Source organism: Trachurus japonicus, chromosome 23, assembly GCF_045865225.1.
Source record: "Trachurus japonicus isolate A0001 chromosome 23, Traja_1.0".
Taxonomy (NCBI): domain Eukaryota; kingdom Metazoa; phylum Chordata; class Actinopteri; order Carangiformes; family Carangidae; genus Trachurus; species Trachurus japonicus.
Window position 1 is genome coordinate 5186160 of NC_140929.1, and position 20231 is coordinate 5206390.

Below are 20231 nucleotides of genomic sequence, written 5' to 3' on the forward strand. Positions count from 1 at the left end.
CTTCAGTGCTTCGTTCGCAGCTGTTTGCGGGAGGTTTATAGCGTCCGACTGACTGAAAAAGCTGTTAGATGCCGTCACCGGACACTTGCCGTGCCTCTGCTAAGTTTCTTTAATTTCCACAAGTTTCATTTGAAAACATTCCAGGATATTAAAAGGTACTCGAGTGTTTCCATTAAAGTGTTTTCCTTTGCCCGGGTGGCGAGGCCGCCTCTGAAATAGCACACAGCTTAACACGGGACACAAAAAACACTGTAACCCGGGATACAGAGATAATAAAAACACAAACATACATGTTGATGTAGATTTGAATCTACACAGCAGCCTGCTTCGGCTTTACAAGACTGCAACCAAAAAAACATTAATGTATGTATCAGCCTACAAGATTAGTTTGAGGAACAAAGATCAGATTTCAAATGATTGTTTTTCATGTGTTTGACATCACTGAAGCTGCATGTAATTAAGTAGATTTACTTTACATTTTCCAAGGTCTGGTAGTAATTACTCTCATATTCTCATGCAATAATTAATAATGTCCATGTAGATGTAATTCAGCTGCATGAAAACCATTAAAGGGGAATCACTGACAGAAAAAACATGCAATTTTTAATGACACCAAATGTCAAGCGCATGTATCAGTTTATGTATCAGCCGGTGGAAAAATCCAGACCAGATAAGGCATTAAATAGCAATCAGAGTCTCATTTATAACAGCCTGCCATCTGAACCTTATCTGACAGTAACGGCAAACAGTGCAGTCGAAAGATGCCCACATAATCTGATCAGACCAACGTGAGCGGAGTCGCCTGCATCCTGTGTGGGAGCTGAAACGGCCGTTATGTGCATGCAGGCTTCATTTAGGGTTTCCATCATCAAGGTTCAGGCTTTTTAAAGGTGATTCCCAGGTCTGTCGTCTGCAGTTATAGCAGATGGTGCATGCAAATCAAATGCTTTGGAGTCGGTCTCGTCTGTTTGTTTGATAGATAGATGGATAAAGTGTTAAAATGAATAATTAAAGATGATGAATAGCACGGTCTCAAAAGCTTTCAAGGGAGGAACCATTAATAGGGATGCTGCAGCAGAGGAGCCTTAATAAAAAATTAAATTAAAAATATCTCAGAGGCAGCCAGGTGAATGCAAATGGCAATTATGAAAAGAAGCAGTTAGCAGCAAACAAAACTAAAGAAGCAGCAACACAAAAATGCTGGTTAAAGTCCAGGGAGCTCCGGTGGGCACGTGGAGAACTACAGGACAGAGAGTTTGGATGTGAAATGTTGGGAATTGGATTGTGACAGTTAGCTAAAACCATGCAAACATTGAGGTTTCTCTGAGCGACAAAAAGGCTAAAGGCTAATGCTGATGAAACCTTAAAGGGACAACGAGGAGTTTTGGAAAAGCGAAGTGTTTTCACACTACATTTATGAGCCTCTGTGCGCACCGTGAAATTCTTTGACCGGCGCAAGACAGACTCATGTTTTCATTCATCAAGAATTAAAGTCAGAGGTTCGAAGACGATCACATACCGTCGTAGTTCTGACCATAAACAGCGATTCGGCGGCGTTATTCTCATGACTCGCCACAAAACCGAAAGTAAAGAAACGCTGGTCGGCTCAACCAGCATTTCCGCCACCACTAATAATAACAAAATAACGATAGAGACAAAACGATATATTTATCGAAAATGGGCCCATTAACAAGTGTGGGTAACGTAGATTCATCCACATTAACGTAAGACTTTTTTATAACCAAATATAAACTCCTTGTTGTCCCTTTAATGCAACGGTTAGGTATAAAATAACAATATCTGCTTTATCATCAATAATTTAATCATATTCAGTTTAAAAATGTACAAAACCACTGGTGTAGATGTGAAATAAATATAAACATCCTCTAATATAAACTCTGAAAAAGTCATGAACGTTAAACAGATGGTCTCAAACTCCATTTTTCATATTCAAGTTTTTTCTTTTTATTCCCTGCCAGATTTATTCATGCATTACACTTCTTCACCTCAGGGAAAAGTCTGAAATACGAGAAGTTTAAGACAGCATGTTCCCGCTATTAAATCTGCACATTATGGGATGGAGTCCATGTGACACCCAAGCATTCAGAGGAGTTAACAGACAAGTTATAGGTAGAAATGTGCAGGTGCATTTTGGCCTATGCAACGATTAATCTGGGTTTTTCATAGGAGTTGGCCTGTTTCTGATGCTATAATAGGAAGAAAATATAGGCCTAGAGGATAAGGCCACAGATAGATGCTGGTGTTAAAGGTTATTTGCAGTCATCTTTTTATAAAAACCCCATCAGATGGAAGTGTTACATAAAATACACAGAGCAATCAGCTGAATTTGCAGTGAAGTGCAGAGATCTCATCATGTGGTCCCGTGGCTCAGGGGTTCAAAAGATAAATAAGAGTAATAAAATCTGGATTCATGAGCAAAGAGCACAAATAAAATGCAGTACAATGTTGGATAACAGGGTTCTTTATAAGCAAGAGCAGAGAAAACTAATAAAAAAGCAATAAACACTTTGGGTATACCGGCGAGAACAATAAAAAAATACAATAACAGAGGATAAAATTGTACCATTAGACCAAAGGGAACAGCGTCTACTGTCTACATGTAAGGAGAACATCAATATTAATGACTGGGGGCACAAAAAAAAGTTTTAATTTGGATTTATTTGTACTAAAAGCTTAAAAAGGGTCAAAACAATTGACACTGAGGTTTGTGGTTTATTAGTTTCCAGCCTCTGCAAACCACAGGGGGAAAGTTTTTAATTTAAATCACTCACAGTGCTGTGAAAAATGAGACAACGGTGTGGACGACAGCACCATCTAGTGGGGAGATCGTGTAACTACAGGGTTTAAATGACCACATTCTGTTCTAGTAAAACATCTGGGACCAGATGTTCAATGTAATAATATATTTTTTTTAGCTTAAATATGTCTTTGTTGGTTTCTTCTATTTATTTACCTCTTTCTTACTACTGTATCTGTTTGTAATGTGAAAGGAGGCGGTGCAAGTGAGAGTTTCATTGCATGGTTTTTAACATCTGCGCATATGACAATAAACATCTTGAATCTTAATCATACTGTATTTTATTGGGAAAAGTGTTATGTTGTTATTTTGTTAACAGCATTTACATCTCACAGTGTCTTTAAACAGTCAGTCAAATCAGTTTATTGCATTACTCAGATACTTATTAAATATTTCCTGGTTCGAGCCAAAGATTGAAGTGTTATGTCTTTTAATAGATTATAGCTACTTCATGACAAAATTTGGTTTAAACAACTTTTTTTTCCATAAAATAATCTATATTCGATGTAAGCAAACATGGATGCTTTAAAACAAAGAATGTCCTGCTCTACAGTTCTTTGAGGACTTTGTCCATGAACCTTTGTCATAGGTTCAATGTCCACCGAAGTTTCATTTGAAGAAAAACTTTCATAACAACATACAACACATGCAAAAGAACTTTTATCTCACCCGAGTATTATATTATAGGGGAGACCGGGGATGGTTATAACAAAGGGATTGTCGTGACAGCATCACTTTTACCAACAAGGGATAACATTAGAGTGATGTGATCAATATCATGTGTTATCACTCCCTCACTGATATTGCATATGAATTTGAATGGCTCTATGAAGAAGTGTGTAGGTTTTATAGCCCAAAAACATTTTTTTTTAGGTCAGAAACTAATCTTTTAGACCAAATCCAAGTTCTGACCAGTATCGATACCGTTGGCATTTGAATTAGGTAACTTGTATAAGATGAAAGAGCAGGTTCTTAGGTAAAATGTGAGTCATTTCATCAATGTTTATATCAAACCACCATGCTGGTAGCTGGTCAAACAATGACTGTCAGGGGTGGGGATGGTTGTTTAACACCTTTTATCTCTGTTGTTTTATTAAGTGTCACCATCTTTCCTGGAATTTTACCCGGATTATTAGCTGCTTCTGACCTCCTGCTGAAGGTTTCGATTCATACACACCCTTCATTGGTATTATCAGAATATGTTCTTTAATACAGCTTTCTAATGTTAGGATCCACACCACTGTCACTGCTTATTTAGCCGTCAGTGATGTCGTTCATACGGAACCACAGGAAGATGCTTTAGTGTTGGAACATGCACGATAAACTTACATAGATCCATATTTTTTTGTCTGGTCTCAGTTTTTAGTTTTTAACCTCACTGTTACACTTCACCCTAGGTTGTGTTAGGTGGTAACAGTGGCACTGACACTCCTTGCATTTGACATCAAATAGGGAATTCTGTGATATAGTTTAAGAAGTTCAAGGCACTGCTACTTGTAGTGGACAAATGAGGGTATTCTTCTGTGTCAAAATTTGAGAGCCCTACCATGAACACTATGCAAGTTACATGAGCTGAGACAAAAAATGTTACAACCATCCCCGGTCTCCCCTACTTCTACTCTAGTGCTCATATTTTACATGTATAAGTGAGTCCAATAATAGTAATTATGAATTTTTAATTTTTAATGTGTTATTTTATAAAAAATATAACACATACAATGAGTGAAAGAGTTTTTCATATATGTTTGTGTAAAAGATCTCTGTCGTTGCCTTAGAAAGAAAGAAAAAAATATTCGCACCGTGGCTGTATGAAACGTTCGGTGTCACTTTGACTCCTGAACTCTGACAGACTGAGGCTGTCATCACCTGTCAGATTAACAAAGCACAGTTATCAGGCTGCGTCATGTAGCACCATGCAGCGGGGGGATGTGGGAAATCCTCCTTTCTGATTCTTCTACAACCAGCTGCTGGTATTTCTGCTCGTAGCTCCTGGACTGAGGCCATGTGACATAACTTACTGATTAAACATAAATCAGTGCTGTAACTGAACTAAAAAATCTTTTAAAATAGTCTGAAAACTCACATAAAATGTTAACGTGTTAATGGCAACAACATTGACAAAATGTATTTACATAAAATGCATCTAAATTCACCTATTTTCTTTTAATTCCTAAGTGATTTATAGGCTATATATGGATATGTATTCTAAATGACACATAGTTTTACTTGTAAAAGTGTATTTTTTACGTTGTGGTTCTGATTTACAGCTATCGACTGGGAATTATGGAATGTGAGATAACTCAAATACTGTGCACGATGAAGTATTACTTTACTTTACTTGTACTTCCATGTCTATTTCACTGCATAGAACCTGCAGTTTTTATTCCACTAATTCCATTTTCGTTACGTTTTGTTAGCCTACTTGTTATTTCAAGATACAGATTAACAATTGGCTAGAAAATATAATGAACATTTCCACAGAAAAATCTGAATTTAAAGTATTTAAAATGGGTCTCACCTTAAGCAGCTACAACTTTAAAGTGATGCATTAACAAATGCATTGACAACTGTTGGCTACTTTAAGTGTATTTGGTTCCAAGTTATTCATTTAGCCTATTTATTTATTATACTTTGGATAAAAAGTTTGCAAATTCTCTAACTTTTTTTTGTTCAGTGTGTAAGGTGGGTTTGACAGTACCTAGCTGCTTTTTAAGTTTACTCTTAGGCTATAGTTTATTACTGTACTTTTACTACCACCCTCACCCACTGACTGGGGTGTACGAGCAGACCCTCGTGACCGCGCATTGGACAACTCCGCCTACAGGAAACGGGCCGGCGGGTCTCTCGGTCTCTTGTGGTGTCACTTCTTCTCCGACCAGTCTGGAGTTCCGCTGGTCCGTCTCTCACTAACACGGCTCGGTCTGACTGTGTGTTAAAAGTCTACAGACAGACATAGGCCCACGTATAGGTGGGCAGAGGTCAAAACACGTATTATTCAATGTGGGCCCTGAACGCAACTCGGCCCACGGCGATCTGCCGTAGTCTCTGAGGATCGACCCCGGTAAGAGATAGGCTACAAGTTCACTACTGTCAGAGTTACTTACTGTATGTTGAAGCTGTTGTTGCGCCGCTCTGTGGATTTAACCCGGTTTAGACAATAAATCTGGGAGGGGGCACCCTGTAGGCTACTGTAGGCCCCAAACCACTGATGATTCAACTTTGCAATAACTTCATCATTGCTTCATGTTAACATTTTGGTCTTCATACTGAGACAGGCAGATCCAAGAGGTGGAGAATGAAATTCATTTTGTGTTCTACTGTCCTTTCTATGACTCTATAAGACAAAGATTGTTCAGTAAGTGTAGATCCAAATAACGAATTGGTGTGGTTAGACAATGCTGAGAAGTTATTTATAGTTATAGTTATTTATAAACATATTTTTCAGTTGAATATATTTGCATTTTCTTTATTTCTTGAAAAGGCTTGGGCAATGAGACGAAGAGTGATATATAGTTGAGTAGCCTACTCTTGAATTGTTTATTTATGTCACACCTGTGTGGCAGGTAACACCAACAGGAAGGACTGGACTGTCTAGTCTTTTTTTTGTTTGGAATTTGTCATTAAATGTGTCTTGTAATCCCATATGGGATGGGCCACTGTGGTGGCATGACACGAAAATAAAAACATTCATTCATTTTGTTTAATGCAACATTGATACCAGAATATTAAAGGAGATAATAATACTGTCATCTTCCAAATACAAATGAGTAACAGGTTGGACAGAACAAGCTGATCTACTGACAGCAGAATTGATGTCGGTGTCAATGTTAGCATTTGACAACATAATATATGCATTATTGGGAGGAATTAACTTTGGCATTGGCAGCATTGTGTATACTATTCACAGTATCCTGTGTACACAGCCATTGTCAACATCATGTTGTCATTGATAAGGACCAATGCCAGTCGTCTATGGGGGCCCCCTTCCAGTTTTGGGCCCTGGTTAGGCAATCGCCTTGGTTGCCTGCCCTGTTCTTCTGCTTCTGCTTCTGCTTCTGCCCTCAGGATAGGAGGTGACAGATACCTGAGCCACAGGTAGGTAGGCTTACTGTACCAGTGCCCTCTGACTCTGAATGGGAAAATTTGCTCCTGAAACTATAAAAGATTCAGCCTCTTTGAACTTCAACTAGCGACTGCAGCATGCTTTCTGAGCTACAGACTTAATTTAATATACAAATTGTGCACAAAACCGTCAGCTGTTTAACTTACATACAGCGTATTATTGTGTATGTGGCCTATGACTATGACTAAGTGAAATTTGGAACAGGCTTGCTCCTAGCCATGTATCTGAAAGGATTATCATCATATACTGTAGTGTATAAGCATCATCTGGATATATGAAGATATTTATGTCAAATACCCACTGTCAGATATGTTCATGGATATCTTTATTTTAAAGAAAACCACCGGACATATAGGGTACAACTTATTATTTAACTCAAAAGTGATACTAGCATTAAAAAAAATCCTCTTTCCATTGAGGTCTCTACAGATATATAAAAAAAAATCCTGTCAGTAACTCCTGGTTCTTCTTTTATATCATCAATCAGGACCAATTAGACCTCCATTGATGGTGTTGACTCATCAATAAGAGCCAAATGTCCTATCTTTTGCACAGCAGCAGTGTCCACTTGTAACATACTGGGAAATCCAAGACAGCCCTCTCCTCTGTTACTGATTTAACTAACTGTTAATCATTTGTGTGTCTCCATTAGACGATCATCAACTATGTCTGAGAGAATGGTTCCTCCACTTCTGTCTGTCCACCCCACCCGGGCTCTGGTGGACGAGACGTTCAAGGTGCTGGTGGAGAACCTACCTCCAGGATCTCCAGTGACGATCCGCTCCCTCCACCACTCGGAGGACCAGGACTACTGGGAGGCCTACGGGCACTACGTCAGTGATCACAGAGGAATCGTCTCTGGTGCGTTCTGGTGCTGTCGATGTTTAGATTAAATGAAATCAATAACGGCCACAAGACTTTCAAATGAATACGTTGAGAAGTGAAGTCTTGGAGAATTTGCACATGGTTTGTTTGCTTGATGTTGTTTCTACTGTTTTCTTGCTTTTGCAGTTTCAGATGATTTGAGTTTTGGAGGAACGTACACAGGAAAAGAACCCATGGGTTTACTGAGCAGCATGCGTCCTGTCCCAGGCAGCCGCAAAGGCCTCAGGTAGAAGAACCTGCATCTTCACCAAATCAAAGACCTTGTAGATGGAGATGGTGGCCAGTCTGACTCCCCTGTGTCCTTGTCCTGTGCTCTTCAGGTTAAGGAAGATGAACGTCCGTACCCCCATGCTGGTCGATATCTCAGTCCACAGTGGACACGAGGGCTTCAGGGACGAGGCTCCTCTGGCCTCGGTGCTCACAGAGAGATGGTACATGGCTCCGGGAGTGAAGAGGATCGAGATCAAAGAAAAGGGAGTGCGGGGAACCCTGTTCATACCTCCAGGTACAGCCTGTTGGTACCTCCGGGTCAGGGGCGTTTCTAGACACTCTGGAGGCCCCAGGCAAGATGCCCCTTGAGGCCCCTTTCCCAACTACAGGCCACAATTATTAACTGATCCCAAACCATTGATTATTCAATTTTGCATATCCTACTATGCACAATGTTCTGTGTACACAGCCATTGGCAACATCAGGTTATCATTGATATGGACCAATGTCAACCATCTGTGTGGCCCCCCTTCCAGCTCAGGGGGTCCTATGCAATTGCCTAGATGCCTCCCCTGTTGAAATGCCTCTGCTCTGGGTATACCCTGTTAGTAGCTACCTCTAGGAACACCCTGTTCGTACGTAAACCATGTTTGTAGTTCCAGGTATACCTTGCTGTATTTTTGTGATTAATAACAATTAGAGTCTGCATCTCGTCCCCTCAGGTCCAGGACCCTTCCCCGGCCTGTTGGACATGTGGGGAGGGGGCGGGGGGCTGCTCGAGTACCGCTCGGCCTTGCTAGCGTCTCGGAGTTACGCCGCTCTGGCCCTGGAGTATTTCGACCCTAAAGAGCAAGATTCAGCAGATCTACAGTTAAAATACTTTGAGGTTTGTGATGTCTAATTTGCTCTACGTTGTTAATTGTGTTCACGACTCTGTATGAACAACAACTCCAACACTATATTTACTTTGTCTACGGCAGATCACTGAGAAAACAGTAAATTGACACCTTTAGCTTCTTAAAACCTGAAGATAATCGATATGATTAATTGATTTATCATTCATTTATAATAAATATAGGATTTGGTAGCCTTTTACCAGTATTTATGACAAAGAGCATTATATTTTGACATTTAAGAATCTGAAATCTGAATCTTCTGCACAGGCGGCTTTTAACATCATCAAGGACCATCCTCAGGTGATGCCGGACAGAGTTGGACTCTTTGGTCTTTCCTTGGGCTCGTTGGTGTCCTTCTACCTGGCGTCTGAGAGCACTGTTATCAAAGTGAGTACCAATGAGAAGCATCTTTCAGTTTTTTCTTTGGTGGGGTATGACTGATTTTGTGTCATTGTGTCCTTTTCCAGCCACATTGTTGTGTTTGCATCAGTGGAAACCACACGTACCCACTTGGGAGGCCCCTCAGTGGAATCTTTACAGAGCTGAGCAAGTAGGTGTTGTGTTTGTCAATGACATGGACTCAGTACGTAAAGCTTTACAGTCGGACTGATGTCAACTGTGATGTGTAATGGCAGGAACGCTGACAAGAGGCGTGTGGATGAGAACAACCATGTAATATGGAAAGACATCGGTCTGGCTGTTATGACTAATCCCGCTAACAACTTAAATGTGAGTAGAACACAGTGTTGGCAGATTGGCTCTAAATGCACCACGCCAGCTTAAGAACTATAAACACACCACTGGGCTCTATTTGAAGGTAGTTTAAAGACATTTCTTTTGCTAGGTTGGGAAAATAAACTGTCCGTTGCTGCTGGTGAACGGTTGTGATGATCAGAACTGGCCTACGGTGGAGTCATCTGAAGATGTGAGTGTAAACACACACCTATAGGCTGTCTTTACATTATAGGCCTTGATGGCCAATTCCAATTTGTTGCCTATACACAATTTTTTTGACTGTCTATATTACATGTTGTAACCCATAGCTGATATCTGTTTTTACACCTGCTTTGCTTGCGTGAAACAACCCGCTGAAGAGCAAATAAGCCAGTGAACTTTTTTAAAGACGGGAAATGTATTAGGTCACGTCATAATTCCATAATAATTGTAAACAAAGGTGAGTCTGGTGCTCAGAGTTTATATCTGTATATGAAAACAAGAACTAGTGAGGAAAAAAAAAGTTGCGAGACCGCTCGGACACCACGGAAATGAAACACTGCAATTCCTGTGACAGCTGGCCACAGCTGGCCACGGTCGTCCAGGTCAGCCTCACGTGTCAATCACGGGCTACAGAGGTTCAGCGAAATGTTCGGGCACGGGAATGAATATTATCATTGATGACGTACAACAAGCCATTGCCAGGAAAGATCCGATCTGTCTGTTTAGACTGCAGACGTATTGGCGGATATCCGATTTGTATCTGATTTATTTCCACATATAACAGTGGAATTTAAAGACTACTGTATTTGATTTATTGATTGATCGTCCTCAGATTGCTCGGCTGATGCGTGAAGCAGGCAAGGATCACCTCCTGACCAGGTTGGCGTACCCCGACACTGGACACCTGATCGAGCCGCCCTACTCGCCTCACTTTAGGGCGACCAACTTTATAGAAAACCACACAAAGAAAAAAGGTGAGTTGTACGCTTTCATAGATTTGTAATGATTTAGGGCTGTAAATAAAAGGTGAAGGACTGAAACATGTTGCCAACAGTGCCCCCATGTGGCCAGTTAATTAACTACACTTTTCTTCTTTTAGTTATTTTACAATGAATTGAAAATGTACTTTCCATCATTGTTTTTTGGTCTTCATTTTACATTTTCTTGTAAAGTTGACCATTTATTGTAGGGGGATTAACAAAGTGTTTCTGTTTCTGCAGTGGTGATGCTGTGGGGAGGACAAACCAAACCTCACTCAGATGCTCAAGAGGACTCCTGGAGGAAAATCCTCAGCTTCCTGCAGCTGCACATGTACAAGAGCTCAACTCCCAGAGCGAGGCTGTGACAGACTGCATGAGCACTTACTTACTACCTCAACAGTACTTATATATGCCAGTAATGACAGTGTGCATTTGATGACTTGAATGCACTCAACAAGTGTCTTTATTTCCAAATTGTACCATTGTGCGTCTATTGCCAATCATCTTGTGTGTATCAACCAGATCTACGGATGTTACATTCATTTTAATGTAGAGAACAAATTGAAGATATTGGATGTTGACATGTAGAGTGGCAGGCAGTGCGTTGCTGCTTAGTTTTTAAAAGCTCCTTCTCAGGTAGTAAATACCTTATTGTTATTACTGGCCGTCATTCTTATTTTACATAATTACCTGAGATGTTTAGAACAGGGTATTGGTGCTATTGTGATTATTTTGCTAAAAATAACAAAATGTTTAATAATATAAAATCATCTTGTAGAAATGAATGATTTTTCCAAAGACAATAAAAAAAATTCTTTGTGGGTTAAAAAAGGTTTCATTACTTTTCTGTATCACATGACTGCAACACAGTTTGATGCCTGAAGGTTGTGTGACCCGCCTCTCACAAACACGACTGTGTGTTGAAGGTTCACACAATAGTAGTCTCTGCTTCTCGACTCCGGTAAGAGACACAAGTTCACTTTCTGTCAGAGTTATGTTGAAGTTGCTGTCCCGCCGCTCTGTGGCTTTAACCTGGGTCAGACCCGGCACCAGTGTGCTCCGTGGAGGGATCCCTCAGGATGGGACAAACCACCCGGGACCACTTGTGCCTCGCGCCTCTGTTGACCTGCACACAGGTGACTGGTACCTGAGCCACAGGTAGGTGCTGAACCAGCGTCCTCTGACTCTGCAGGATCCCCCAACTATTGTTGTTGAGATCTTTCTTCTTCCTCTTTTTACGTATTCCCGTTTCCAGTCTCTTACAACTTATTAATAACTACTTTGTGCTTACTCAAATTATTTTTTTCTATCTATCCATCTAGCCACTTGTCTGAAAGGAATTCTATACTGTTTATAAGCATCCACTGGATATATGAATCAATATATTTATGTCAAATACCCACTGTAAATATGTTCATTTATTTCTTTATTTTAAAGAAAACCACTGGAAATTGTCCGTTGTACTCTCTGTCCTTTTTCCATTTAGGTCTCTGCTGTTAGGGATAAAAAAAAAAAAGATATCTTCCAGTAACTCCTGGTTCAATCAAAACTCCATTGATAGTGTTGACTCATCAATAAGAGCCAAACTTCTTAACAGTGTCCACTTCTAACATACTGGGAATCCAGGACAGCCCTCTCCTCTGTCACTGATTTAACTAACTGTTAATCAATTTCTGTGTCTCCATTAGACGATCATCCACCATGTCTGAGAGAATGGTCCCGCCACTTCTGTCTGTCCAGCCCACCTGGGCTCTGGTGGACGAGACGTTCAAGGTGCTGGTGGAGAACCTACCTCCAGGATCTCCAGTGACGATCGGAGGACCAGGACTACTGGGAGGCCTATGGGCACTACGTCAGTGATCACAGAGGAACGGTCTCTGGTGCGTTCTGGTGCTGTAGATGAAATCAATAAATGAAGAAGTTGAGAAGTGGAGTCTTGGAGGTTTCGCACCTGGCTTGATTGTTTGATGTTGTTTCTACTGTTTTCTTGTTTTGCTTTTGCAGTTTCAGATGATATGAGTTTTGGAGGAACGTACACAGAAAAAGAACCCATGGGTTTACTGAGCAGCATGCGTCCTGTCCCAGGCAGCCGCAAAGGCCTCAGGTAGAAGAACCTGCATCTTCACCAAATCAAAGACCTTGTAGATGGAGATGGTGGCCAGTCTGACTCCCCTGTGTCCTTGTCCTGTGCTCTTCAGGTTAAGGAAGATGAACGTCCGCACCCCCATGCTGGTCGATATCTCAGTCCACAGTGGACACGAGGGCTTCAGGGACGAGGCTCCTCTGGCCTCGGTGCTCACAGAGAGATGGTACATGGCTCCAGGAGTGAAGAGGATCGAGATCAGAGAGGAGGGAGTGCGGGGAACCTTGTTCATACCTCCAGGTACACCTTGGTCATACGTCTAGGTACAACTTGTTTGTAACTCTAGGTAAACCATGTTTCTACATCCAGGTACACCCTCTTCATACCTTAGGGTACACCTTGTTCATGCCTCTAGGTCAGGCATGGGCATTTCCCAAAAGGCCTTGTGGCTGCAGGTTTTCGTTCCAACCAACCAAAAGCACACAGTTTGACCAATCAACTGTCTGAAGACAGAAATCAGTTGATTAAATGAGTCATGTCTGTGTGCTGCTGCTTGTTTGGAAAGAAAACCTGCAGCCACACAGCCCTTTGTGGAATAGTTTGCCCATGTCTGCTCTAGGTAAACCTAGATAAACATGGGGTACCTGTACCCCCATGTGTATACTTTATACTTGGGGAGGACAAAGCAAACCTCACTCAGATGCTCAGGAGGACTCCTGGAGGAAAATCCTCAGCTTCCTGCAGCTGCACATGTACAAGAGCTCAACTCCCAGAGCGAAGCTGTGACAGACTGCATGAGCACTTACTTACTACCTCAATACAGTATAGCAATGACAGTGTGCATTAGATGACTTGAATGCACTCAACAAGTGTCTTTATTTCCAAATTGTGCCATTGTGTGTCTATTGCCAATCATCTTGTGTGTATCAATCAAATCCACTTATGCTACATTCACTTTAATGTAGAGAACATATTGAAGATATTGGATGTTGACATGTAGAGTGGCCGGCAGCATGTTGCTGCTTAGTTTTTAAAAGCTCCCTCCCAGGTAATAAATATGTTATTGTTATTACTGAGTGCCATTGTTGTCTTATTTTAATCAATTACCTGATATATTTAGAAGAAGATACTGGTGTTATTGTGATTATTTAAAAAAAAAAAACCCAAATATATTTAACAACATATTGATCTTGTTTAAGTCAAAGTTGGGTTAGGGTTTATTTAGAGTGCACACGGAATCTGCACTTTACAGTTTAAAATGTAAACAACACACACAAATAAATTAACATTACATCTTATCCATGGTGACCTGACCTGACTGTACTGTAAATCAGCATTAACTTGTGTGAGTGTCCACTGAGTCTAAGTTCTAGAGCAATGATGACCGATGATATTTGACAGCTGTGATCTGGGTAGAAACGACCAGGCCTGGGTAAATTAACACAGAAACTGAGGCATCACATTTCAAAGGACAAAATCCCTCATAAGGCACATTTCTCCAAGTTGTTCATTTATTTATGTATTTATTGTACTTCTAATAGGATAACATTTTGCAAATTTTCCCACTTTTTCCTATTCAAGGTGTGAAGTGAGTTCTTCTTCCAGTGACCACAGTATTTAAACTTTATTAATTTGCTCTTGTATTATTACTCTTAATCATTAGGATGCTTTCACTACCAGCCTCACCACTGATCGTTTTTTTTGTGTGTTTTGGAGTCTTCCCAACTTGTAGTAGGTACAAGCAGAGCCTCGTGACCGCGCACTGCGCGTCCCCGCCTACAGGAACCTGACCGGTGAGTGCCTGTATGTCTGTGTGGCGCAACTCGGCCCACGGCGAGTCACTGTTTCTCTAGTCTCGCTCGCCAGACCCTCCTCCAGAAAAGAACTGCTTCTCTTAATATAAGGACCGACCCCGGTAAGACTGATATATGTTCACTTACTGTCAGAGTTATGTTGAGGCTGTTGTACATTTACATTTTACATCTGTTCATATTTTTTTTATTTTTAGGCTATATGTAAATATTAGCATTTTAACTCAATAGCTTTAAACACAGTATCTCTGCTTTAAACATCCCACCTTTTTATTTTAAAAACAGTAAGTCGGTACACCCTGTAGCTGTCTTCTCCGTGTGTTTACTGTAGCCTAAAGCCCGCAATACGGGTGCACATGAAATATTGGAGTGGCTTGCGAATGTCTGTTGAATATCCTTATTAAAACTATCATCACTGAAGTGAAATTTAATGTATAAATCTAGGTCCAGGACAGTGGGAACAAGCTGAAATAAATTTATTAATATTTACATTTGTGGAGATTTCCTGATAACAATCTAATTGACAGGTAGCTACCTAAGCCACAGGTAGGTGTTGTACCAGCGTCCTCTGACTCTGCGGGATCCCGCTGAGTGCGTGGTGATGGGGGTCAGAGCTCCACCTGCCATGGGACTCTTTTTTCCAGCAGCAATGTTACACAACCTGAGAACAGACTTTCTATTTGTTTTATTCGTGCCTGGAGAAATCAATATAAAGTTTAAAGATTGAGGTTTTAGTCAGATTTACTGGGGTAGGCTATTGATTCACCACTTTCTCTGATGGCTGAAACCAGTAGGCTATGACAAAAGCAAACGCCTGAAAATCCTCACTAAACTTTCATTTGTCTTTAATTCATTGATTTTTTAATTTTTCAAAAAATAAAATCAATTAATATGCTTATGAACTTTTGTTACTGAGATCTTTCCTCCTCTTTTATTTACTTAACTTATTTCTATTTTTACTTTTTCGATCTCCAACAACTTCTTAATACTTTGTGCGACAAAAAACAATGAGTTTCGTACAACTTTTTATGATCATTGTTATACTATTAATTACTTTTATTATTCATATATGATTATACAATTAAAAAAAAATTCTGTACAATTTCTCAGTCAGATGAATGGGAAAATCTGCTCCTCCAACTAAAAAAAACCTCTTAACTTTTGCACAGCAGCAGTGTCCACTTGTAACATACTGGGAAAGTCCAGGACAGCCCTCTCATCTGTTACTGATTTAACTAACTGTTAATCATTTGTGTGTTTCCATTAGAAGATCATCAAACATATTTGAGACAATGGTCCCTCCACTTCTGTCTGTCCACCCTACACGGGCTCTGGTGGACGAGACGTTCAAGGTGCTGGTGGAGAACCTACCTCCAGGATCTCCAGTGACGATCCGCTCCCTCCACCACTCGGAGGACCAGGACTACTGGGAGGCCTACGGGCACTACGTCAGTGATCACAGAGGAACGGTCTCTGGTGCGTTCTGGTCCTTTAGATGTTTAGATGATATGAAATCAATAACGGCCACAAGACTTTAAAATGAAGAAGTTGAGAAGTGGAGTCATGAAGGTGTCGCACCTGGCTTGATTGTTTGATGTTGTTCATACGGTTAAGTTTTTGCTTTTGCAGTTTCAGATGATTTGAGTTTTGGAGGAACGTACACAGGAAAAGAACCCATGGGTTTACTGAGCAGCATGCGTCCTGTCCCAGGCAGCCGCAAAGGCCTCAGGTAGTGGAACCTGCATCTTCACCAAATCAAAGACCTTGTAGATGGAGATGGTGGCCAGTCTGACTCCCTCATGTCCTTGTCTTATGCTCGTCAGGTTAAGGAAGATGAACGTCTGCACCCCCATGCTGGTCAATATCTCAGTCCACAGTGGACACGAGGGCTTCAGGGACGAGGCTCCTCTGGCCTCGGTGCCCACAGAGAGATGGTACATGGCTCCAGGAGTGAAGAGGATCGAGATCAGAGAGAAGGGAGTGCGGGGAACCCTGTTCATACCTCCAGGTACACCTTGTTCATACCTCCAGCAAGTACACACTGTTGGTACACAATGGTCATACGTCTAGGTACAACTTGTTTGTAACTCTAGGTTAACCATGTTCGTACCTCCAGGTACACAACTCTTCATACCATAAGGTACACCTTGTTCATGCTTCTAGGTCAGGCATGGGCAACTCATTTCCCGAAAGGCCTTGTGGCTGCAGGTTTTCGTTCCAACCAACCAAAAGCACACAGTTTAACCAATCAATTGTCTGAAGACTGAGATCAGTTCATTAAATGAGTCAAGTCGGGTGTGCTTCTGCTTGTTTGGAAAGAAAACCTGCAGCCACACCAGCCCTTTGTGGAATAGTTTGCCCATGTCTACTCTAGGTAAACCATGGTCGTACTTCCAGGTACACCATGTTCATATGTCTAGGTACATCTTGTTTGTACCTCAAGGCAAACCATGTAGTACCTCTAGGAACACCCTGTTCGTACTGTACCTGTAGCTTAACCATGTCTGTACTTCCAGGTACACCTTGCTTTATTTTTGTGACGATTAGAGTCTGCATCTCGTCCCCTCAGGTTCAGGACCCTTCCCCGGTCTGTTGGACATGTGGGGAGGGGGCGGGGGGCTGGTGGAGTACCGCTCTGCCTTGCTAGCATCTCGGAGTTACGCCGCTCTGGCCCTGGAGTATTTTGACCCCAATGAGCGACATTCAGCAGGGTTGAAATACTTTGAGGTTTGTGATGCTGATGTTTGTTCTCATGCTGCTTTCAACAGGTTAAATTGACCTTTAGTTGGCAGAGACTCTTCACTATTTTTTCCATGATTATTGAATCATTAAGAAAACAATAAATTGACACCCTAAGCTTCTTAAAACCAAAAGATAATCAATATAATTAGTTGATTTATTATTTATTTATAATAAATATAGGAATTGATAGTCCTTTACTACCATCCATGACAAAAAGCATTATATATTGACATTTAAGAATCTGGAATCTGAATATTAAACTTCTGCACAGGCGGCTTTTAACATCATCAAGGACCATCCTCTGGTGATGCCGGACAGAGTTGGACTCTTTGGTCTTTCCTTGGGCTCGATGGTGTCCTTGTACCTGCTGGTGTCTGAAAGCACTGTTATCAAAGTGAGTATGAGAAGCATCTTTTGGGTTTTCTGTTTGGTTGGGTACAATTGATTTTGTGTCATTGTGTCATTTTCCAGCCACATTGTTGTGTTTGCATCGGTGGAAACCACACGTACCCATTTGGGAAGCCCGTCAGTAGAGTCTTTGAACTGTTGAGCAAGTAGGTGCTGTGTTTGTCAATAACATGGACTCAGTACGTAAAGCTTTACAGTGGGTCTGATGCCAACTGTTATGTGTAATGGCAGGAACGCTGACAAGAGGCGTGTGGATGAGAACAACCATGTAATATGGCGAGATGTCGGTCTGGCTGTTATGAGTGATCCCTCTAATAACTTAAACGTGAGTACATGCTGCACAAGACTTTGACACACTGTTGGCAGATTGGTTGTAAACAATAAAGCTGATTTTATAAGAACTGTAAACACACCACTGGGCTCTATTTGAAGGTGTTTTAAAGACGTTTCTTTCGCTAGGTTGGGAAAATAAACTGTCCGTTGCTGCTGGTGAACGGTTGTGATGATCAGAACTGGCCTGCGGTGGAGTCAGCTGAAGATGTGAGTGTAAACACACACTTGTCATATTGTAGAGTCAAGTTCACATTTGTGACATTAACTATTGGAAAAACTGATCAAACGAGTCCACAGAACTGCTCTCGGCTTCATGGAGATTTGTAGTCCAAATATTTAAAGACCCACTCCCATGAAAATCGTGTTTTTCATGCTTTTCACATGTTCCTGTGGCATTTTTCTTGTGTTAGAGCACATATCAGCAGAAAAGGAAGTGCAAAATTGCATTTCTGAGTTTTTCTGCCTTCAAGTTGCTGTGAACCAATGGCAGACGCAAACTGGCAGTTTCAGGGAGACTGGAGCTGACGTGTCACAGCTCCAGGGGAGGGCACTAGTGCTACAAGCTCCCGCCCCATTCTGCATCTGGCTCAGAGGTGAAAGGCTTGACAGCTCGGGGTAACTGTCAAGGTATAACAGGTATAGCTCACCTGGTAGAACAGCTTGCACCGTGAGCAAGGACTATGTTCCAGTCTGGGATCGAATCCCAGTGTGGAGTTTTACGCTAAACGCGCTGAATCTGTAATTGTACAATGTCCAGCTGTCAGCAAGTGGGGGGTGGGGTGCGAGGAGGTGGCTGGGCGGGTGCAGAGCAGCGCAGTGTCCGCCCACCCTCCAGAGGCGCATTGCTAATGAGCTGGTTTTCAAATGACCGAAAAGGGTCGCGGGAGTGGGACTTTAAGTGCTTTTAATGTGCAGGAAGATGCTGTAACTGCCAGATGTGGAAAGTAGCAGCTATCTTCTAAACACATTGATCTGAAAACTTATGATCTATCAGTGGAATTTAAAGACTATTTCATTTATTGATTGATCGATCATCCTCAGATTGCTCGGCAGATGCGTGAAGCAGGCAAGGATCACCTCCTGACCAGGTTGGCGTACCCCGACACTGGACACCTGATCGAGCCGCCCTACTCGCCTCACTGTAGAGTGGCCAACTTTATAGAAAACCACACAAAGGAAAAAGGTGAGTTTTACCCTTTCATAGAATTGTAATGATTTAGGGCTGTAAATAAAAGGTGAAGGACTGAAACATGTTGCCAACAGTGCCCCCATGTGGCCAGTTAATTGACTACACTTTTCTTCTTTTGATTATTTTACACTGAATTGAAAATGTACTTTATAGCATTGTTTTTGGGCTTTATTTTAAATTTTTTTGTTAAGTTGACAATTTCCTGTGGTGGGGGGATTAACAATGTGTTTCTGTAGTATTGATGCTGTGGGGAGGACAAACCAAACCTCACTCAGATGCTCAGGAGGACTCCTGGAGGAAAATCCTCAGCTTCCTGCAGCTGCACATGTACAAGAGCTCAACTCCCAGAGCGAAGCTGTGACAGACTGCATGAGCACTTACCGTACTACCTCAACAGTACTTATATATGCCAGTAATTACAGTGTGCATTTGATGACTTGAATGCACTCAACAAGTGTCTTTATATCCAAATTGTACCATTGTGCGTCTATTGCCAATCATCTTGTGTGTATCAATCAAATCTACTTATGTTACATAATTCATTTTAATGTAGAGAACATATTGAAGATATTGTGTTATGTTGACATGTAGAGTGGCCGGCAGTGCGTTGCTGCAGAGTTTTTAAAAGCTCCTTCTCAAGTAATGAATTATTAATTACCTGAGATATTTAGAAGATATTGGTGCCAAAAATATAAAATACCAAAAAAATGTAAAAGTACAAAGTTAAAGTTGGGTTAAAAATGTTTTGTAACTTTCCTGTATCATGACTGCAACACAGTTTGTGACATAAATATTCAAGCAACCGAGGTGACTTGAACAGTGGTTTATTTAGAGTGCACACACCTGAGGAATCTGCACTTTACAGGTTAAAATGTAAACACCACACACGAATAATTTAACATCAACTTACATCTATCTACGGTGACCTGACTGCTGTAAATCAGCATTAACTTGTGTGAGTGTCCACTGAGTCTAATTTCTGGAGCGATGACCGATGATATTTGACAGCTGTGATCTGGGTAGAAACGACCAGCCC

The 20231-nt window shown here is 41.3% G+C and overlaps 2 protein-coding genes across 3 annotated transcripts; both read left to right on the plus strand.

Moving 5' to 3' along the window:
- The first annotated feature begins 5685 nt into the window (after positions 1-5685).
- LOC146962391 (peroxisomal succinyl-coenzyme A thioesterase-like) lies at positions 5686-11440 on the plus strand. 2 transcript variants are annotated; one of them, XM_085769150.1, is made up of 12 exons: positions 5687-5879; positions 6742-6913; positions 7594-7802; positions 7953-8052; positions 8147-8331; positions 8759-8922; positions 9200-9319; positions 9400-9482; positions 9568-9661; positions 9777-9857; positions 10482-10623; positions 10870-11440. In XM_085769150.1, the coding sequence occupies exons 2-12, from the start codon at positions 6756-6758 to the stop codon at positions 10992-10994; spliced, it is 1461 nt and encodes a 486-aa protein (XP_085625276.1). In that variant the 5' UTR covers positions 5687-5879; positions 6742-6755; the 3' UTR covers positions 10995-11440. The 2 variants fall into 2 exon arrangements, with proteins under 2 accessions (XP_085625277.1, XP_085625276.1); XM_085769151.1 differs by lacking the exon at positions 6742-6913 and having other exon boundaries at positions 5686-5879.
- Positions 11441-11631: 191 nt separating this feature from the next.
- LOC146962392 (peroxisomal succinyl-coenzyme A thioesterase-like) lies at positions 11632-19998 on the plus strand. The gene is made up of 11 exons (XM_085769152.1): positions 11632-11787; positions 15791-15999; positions 16153-16252; positions 16347-16531; positions 17093-17250; positions 17537-17659; positions 17737-17819; positions 17905-17998; positions 18133-18213; positions 19048-19189; positions 19432-19998. The coding sequence occupies exons 2-11, from the start codon at positions 15816-15818 to the stop codon at positions 19554-19556; spliced, it is 1275 nt and encodes a 424-aa protein (XP_085625278.1). The 5' UTR covers positions 11632-11787; positions 15791-15815; the 3' UTR covers positions 19557-19998.
- The last annotated feature ends 233 nt before the right edge of the window (positions 19999-20231 follow it).

Coding starts and splice junctions, on each gene's coding strand:
- LOC146962392 (XM_085769152.1), top strand. CDS start 15,816: ATGGTCCCTCCACTTCTGTCTGTCCACCCTACACGGGCTCTGGTGGAC. Junction 17,251..17,536: donor CAGGGTTGAAATACTTTGAG/GTTTGTGATGCT, acceptor ACTTCTGCACAG/GCGGCTTTTAACATCATCAA. Junction 17,999..18,132: donor ATCCCTCTAATAACTTAAAC/GTGAGTACATGC, acceptor TTCTTTCGCTAG/GTTGGGAAAATAAACTGTCC.
- LOC146962391 (XM_085769150.1), top strand. CDS start 6,756: ATGTTGTCATTGATAAGGACCAATGCCAGTCGTCTATGGGGGCCCCCT. Junction 7,803..7,952: donor TCACAGAGGAATCGTCTCTG/GTGCGTTCTGGT, acceptor TTGCTTTTGCAG/TTTCAGATGATTTGAGTTTT. Junction 9,662..9,776: donor ATCCCGCTAACAACTTAAAT/GTGAGTAGAACA, acceptor TTCTTTTGCTAG/GTTGGGAAAATAAACTGTCC.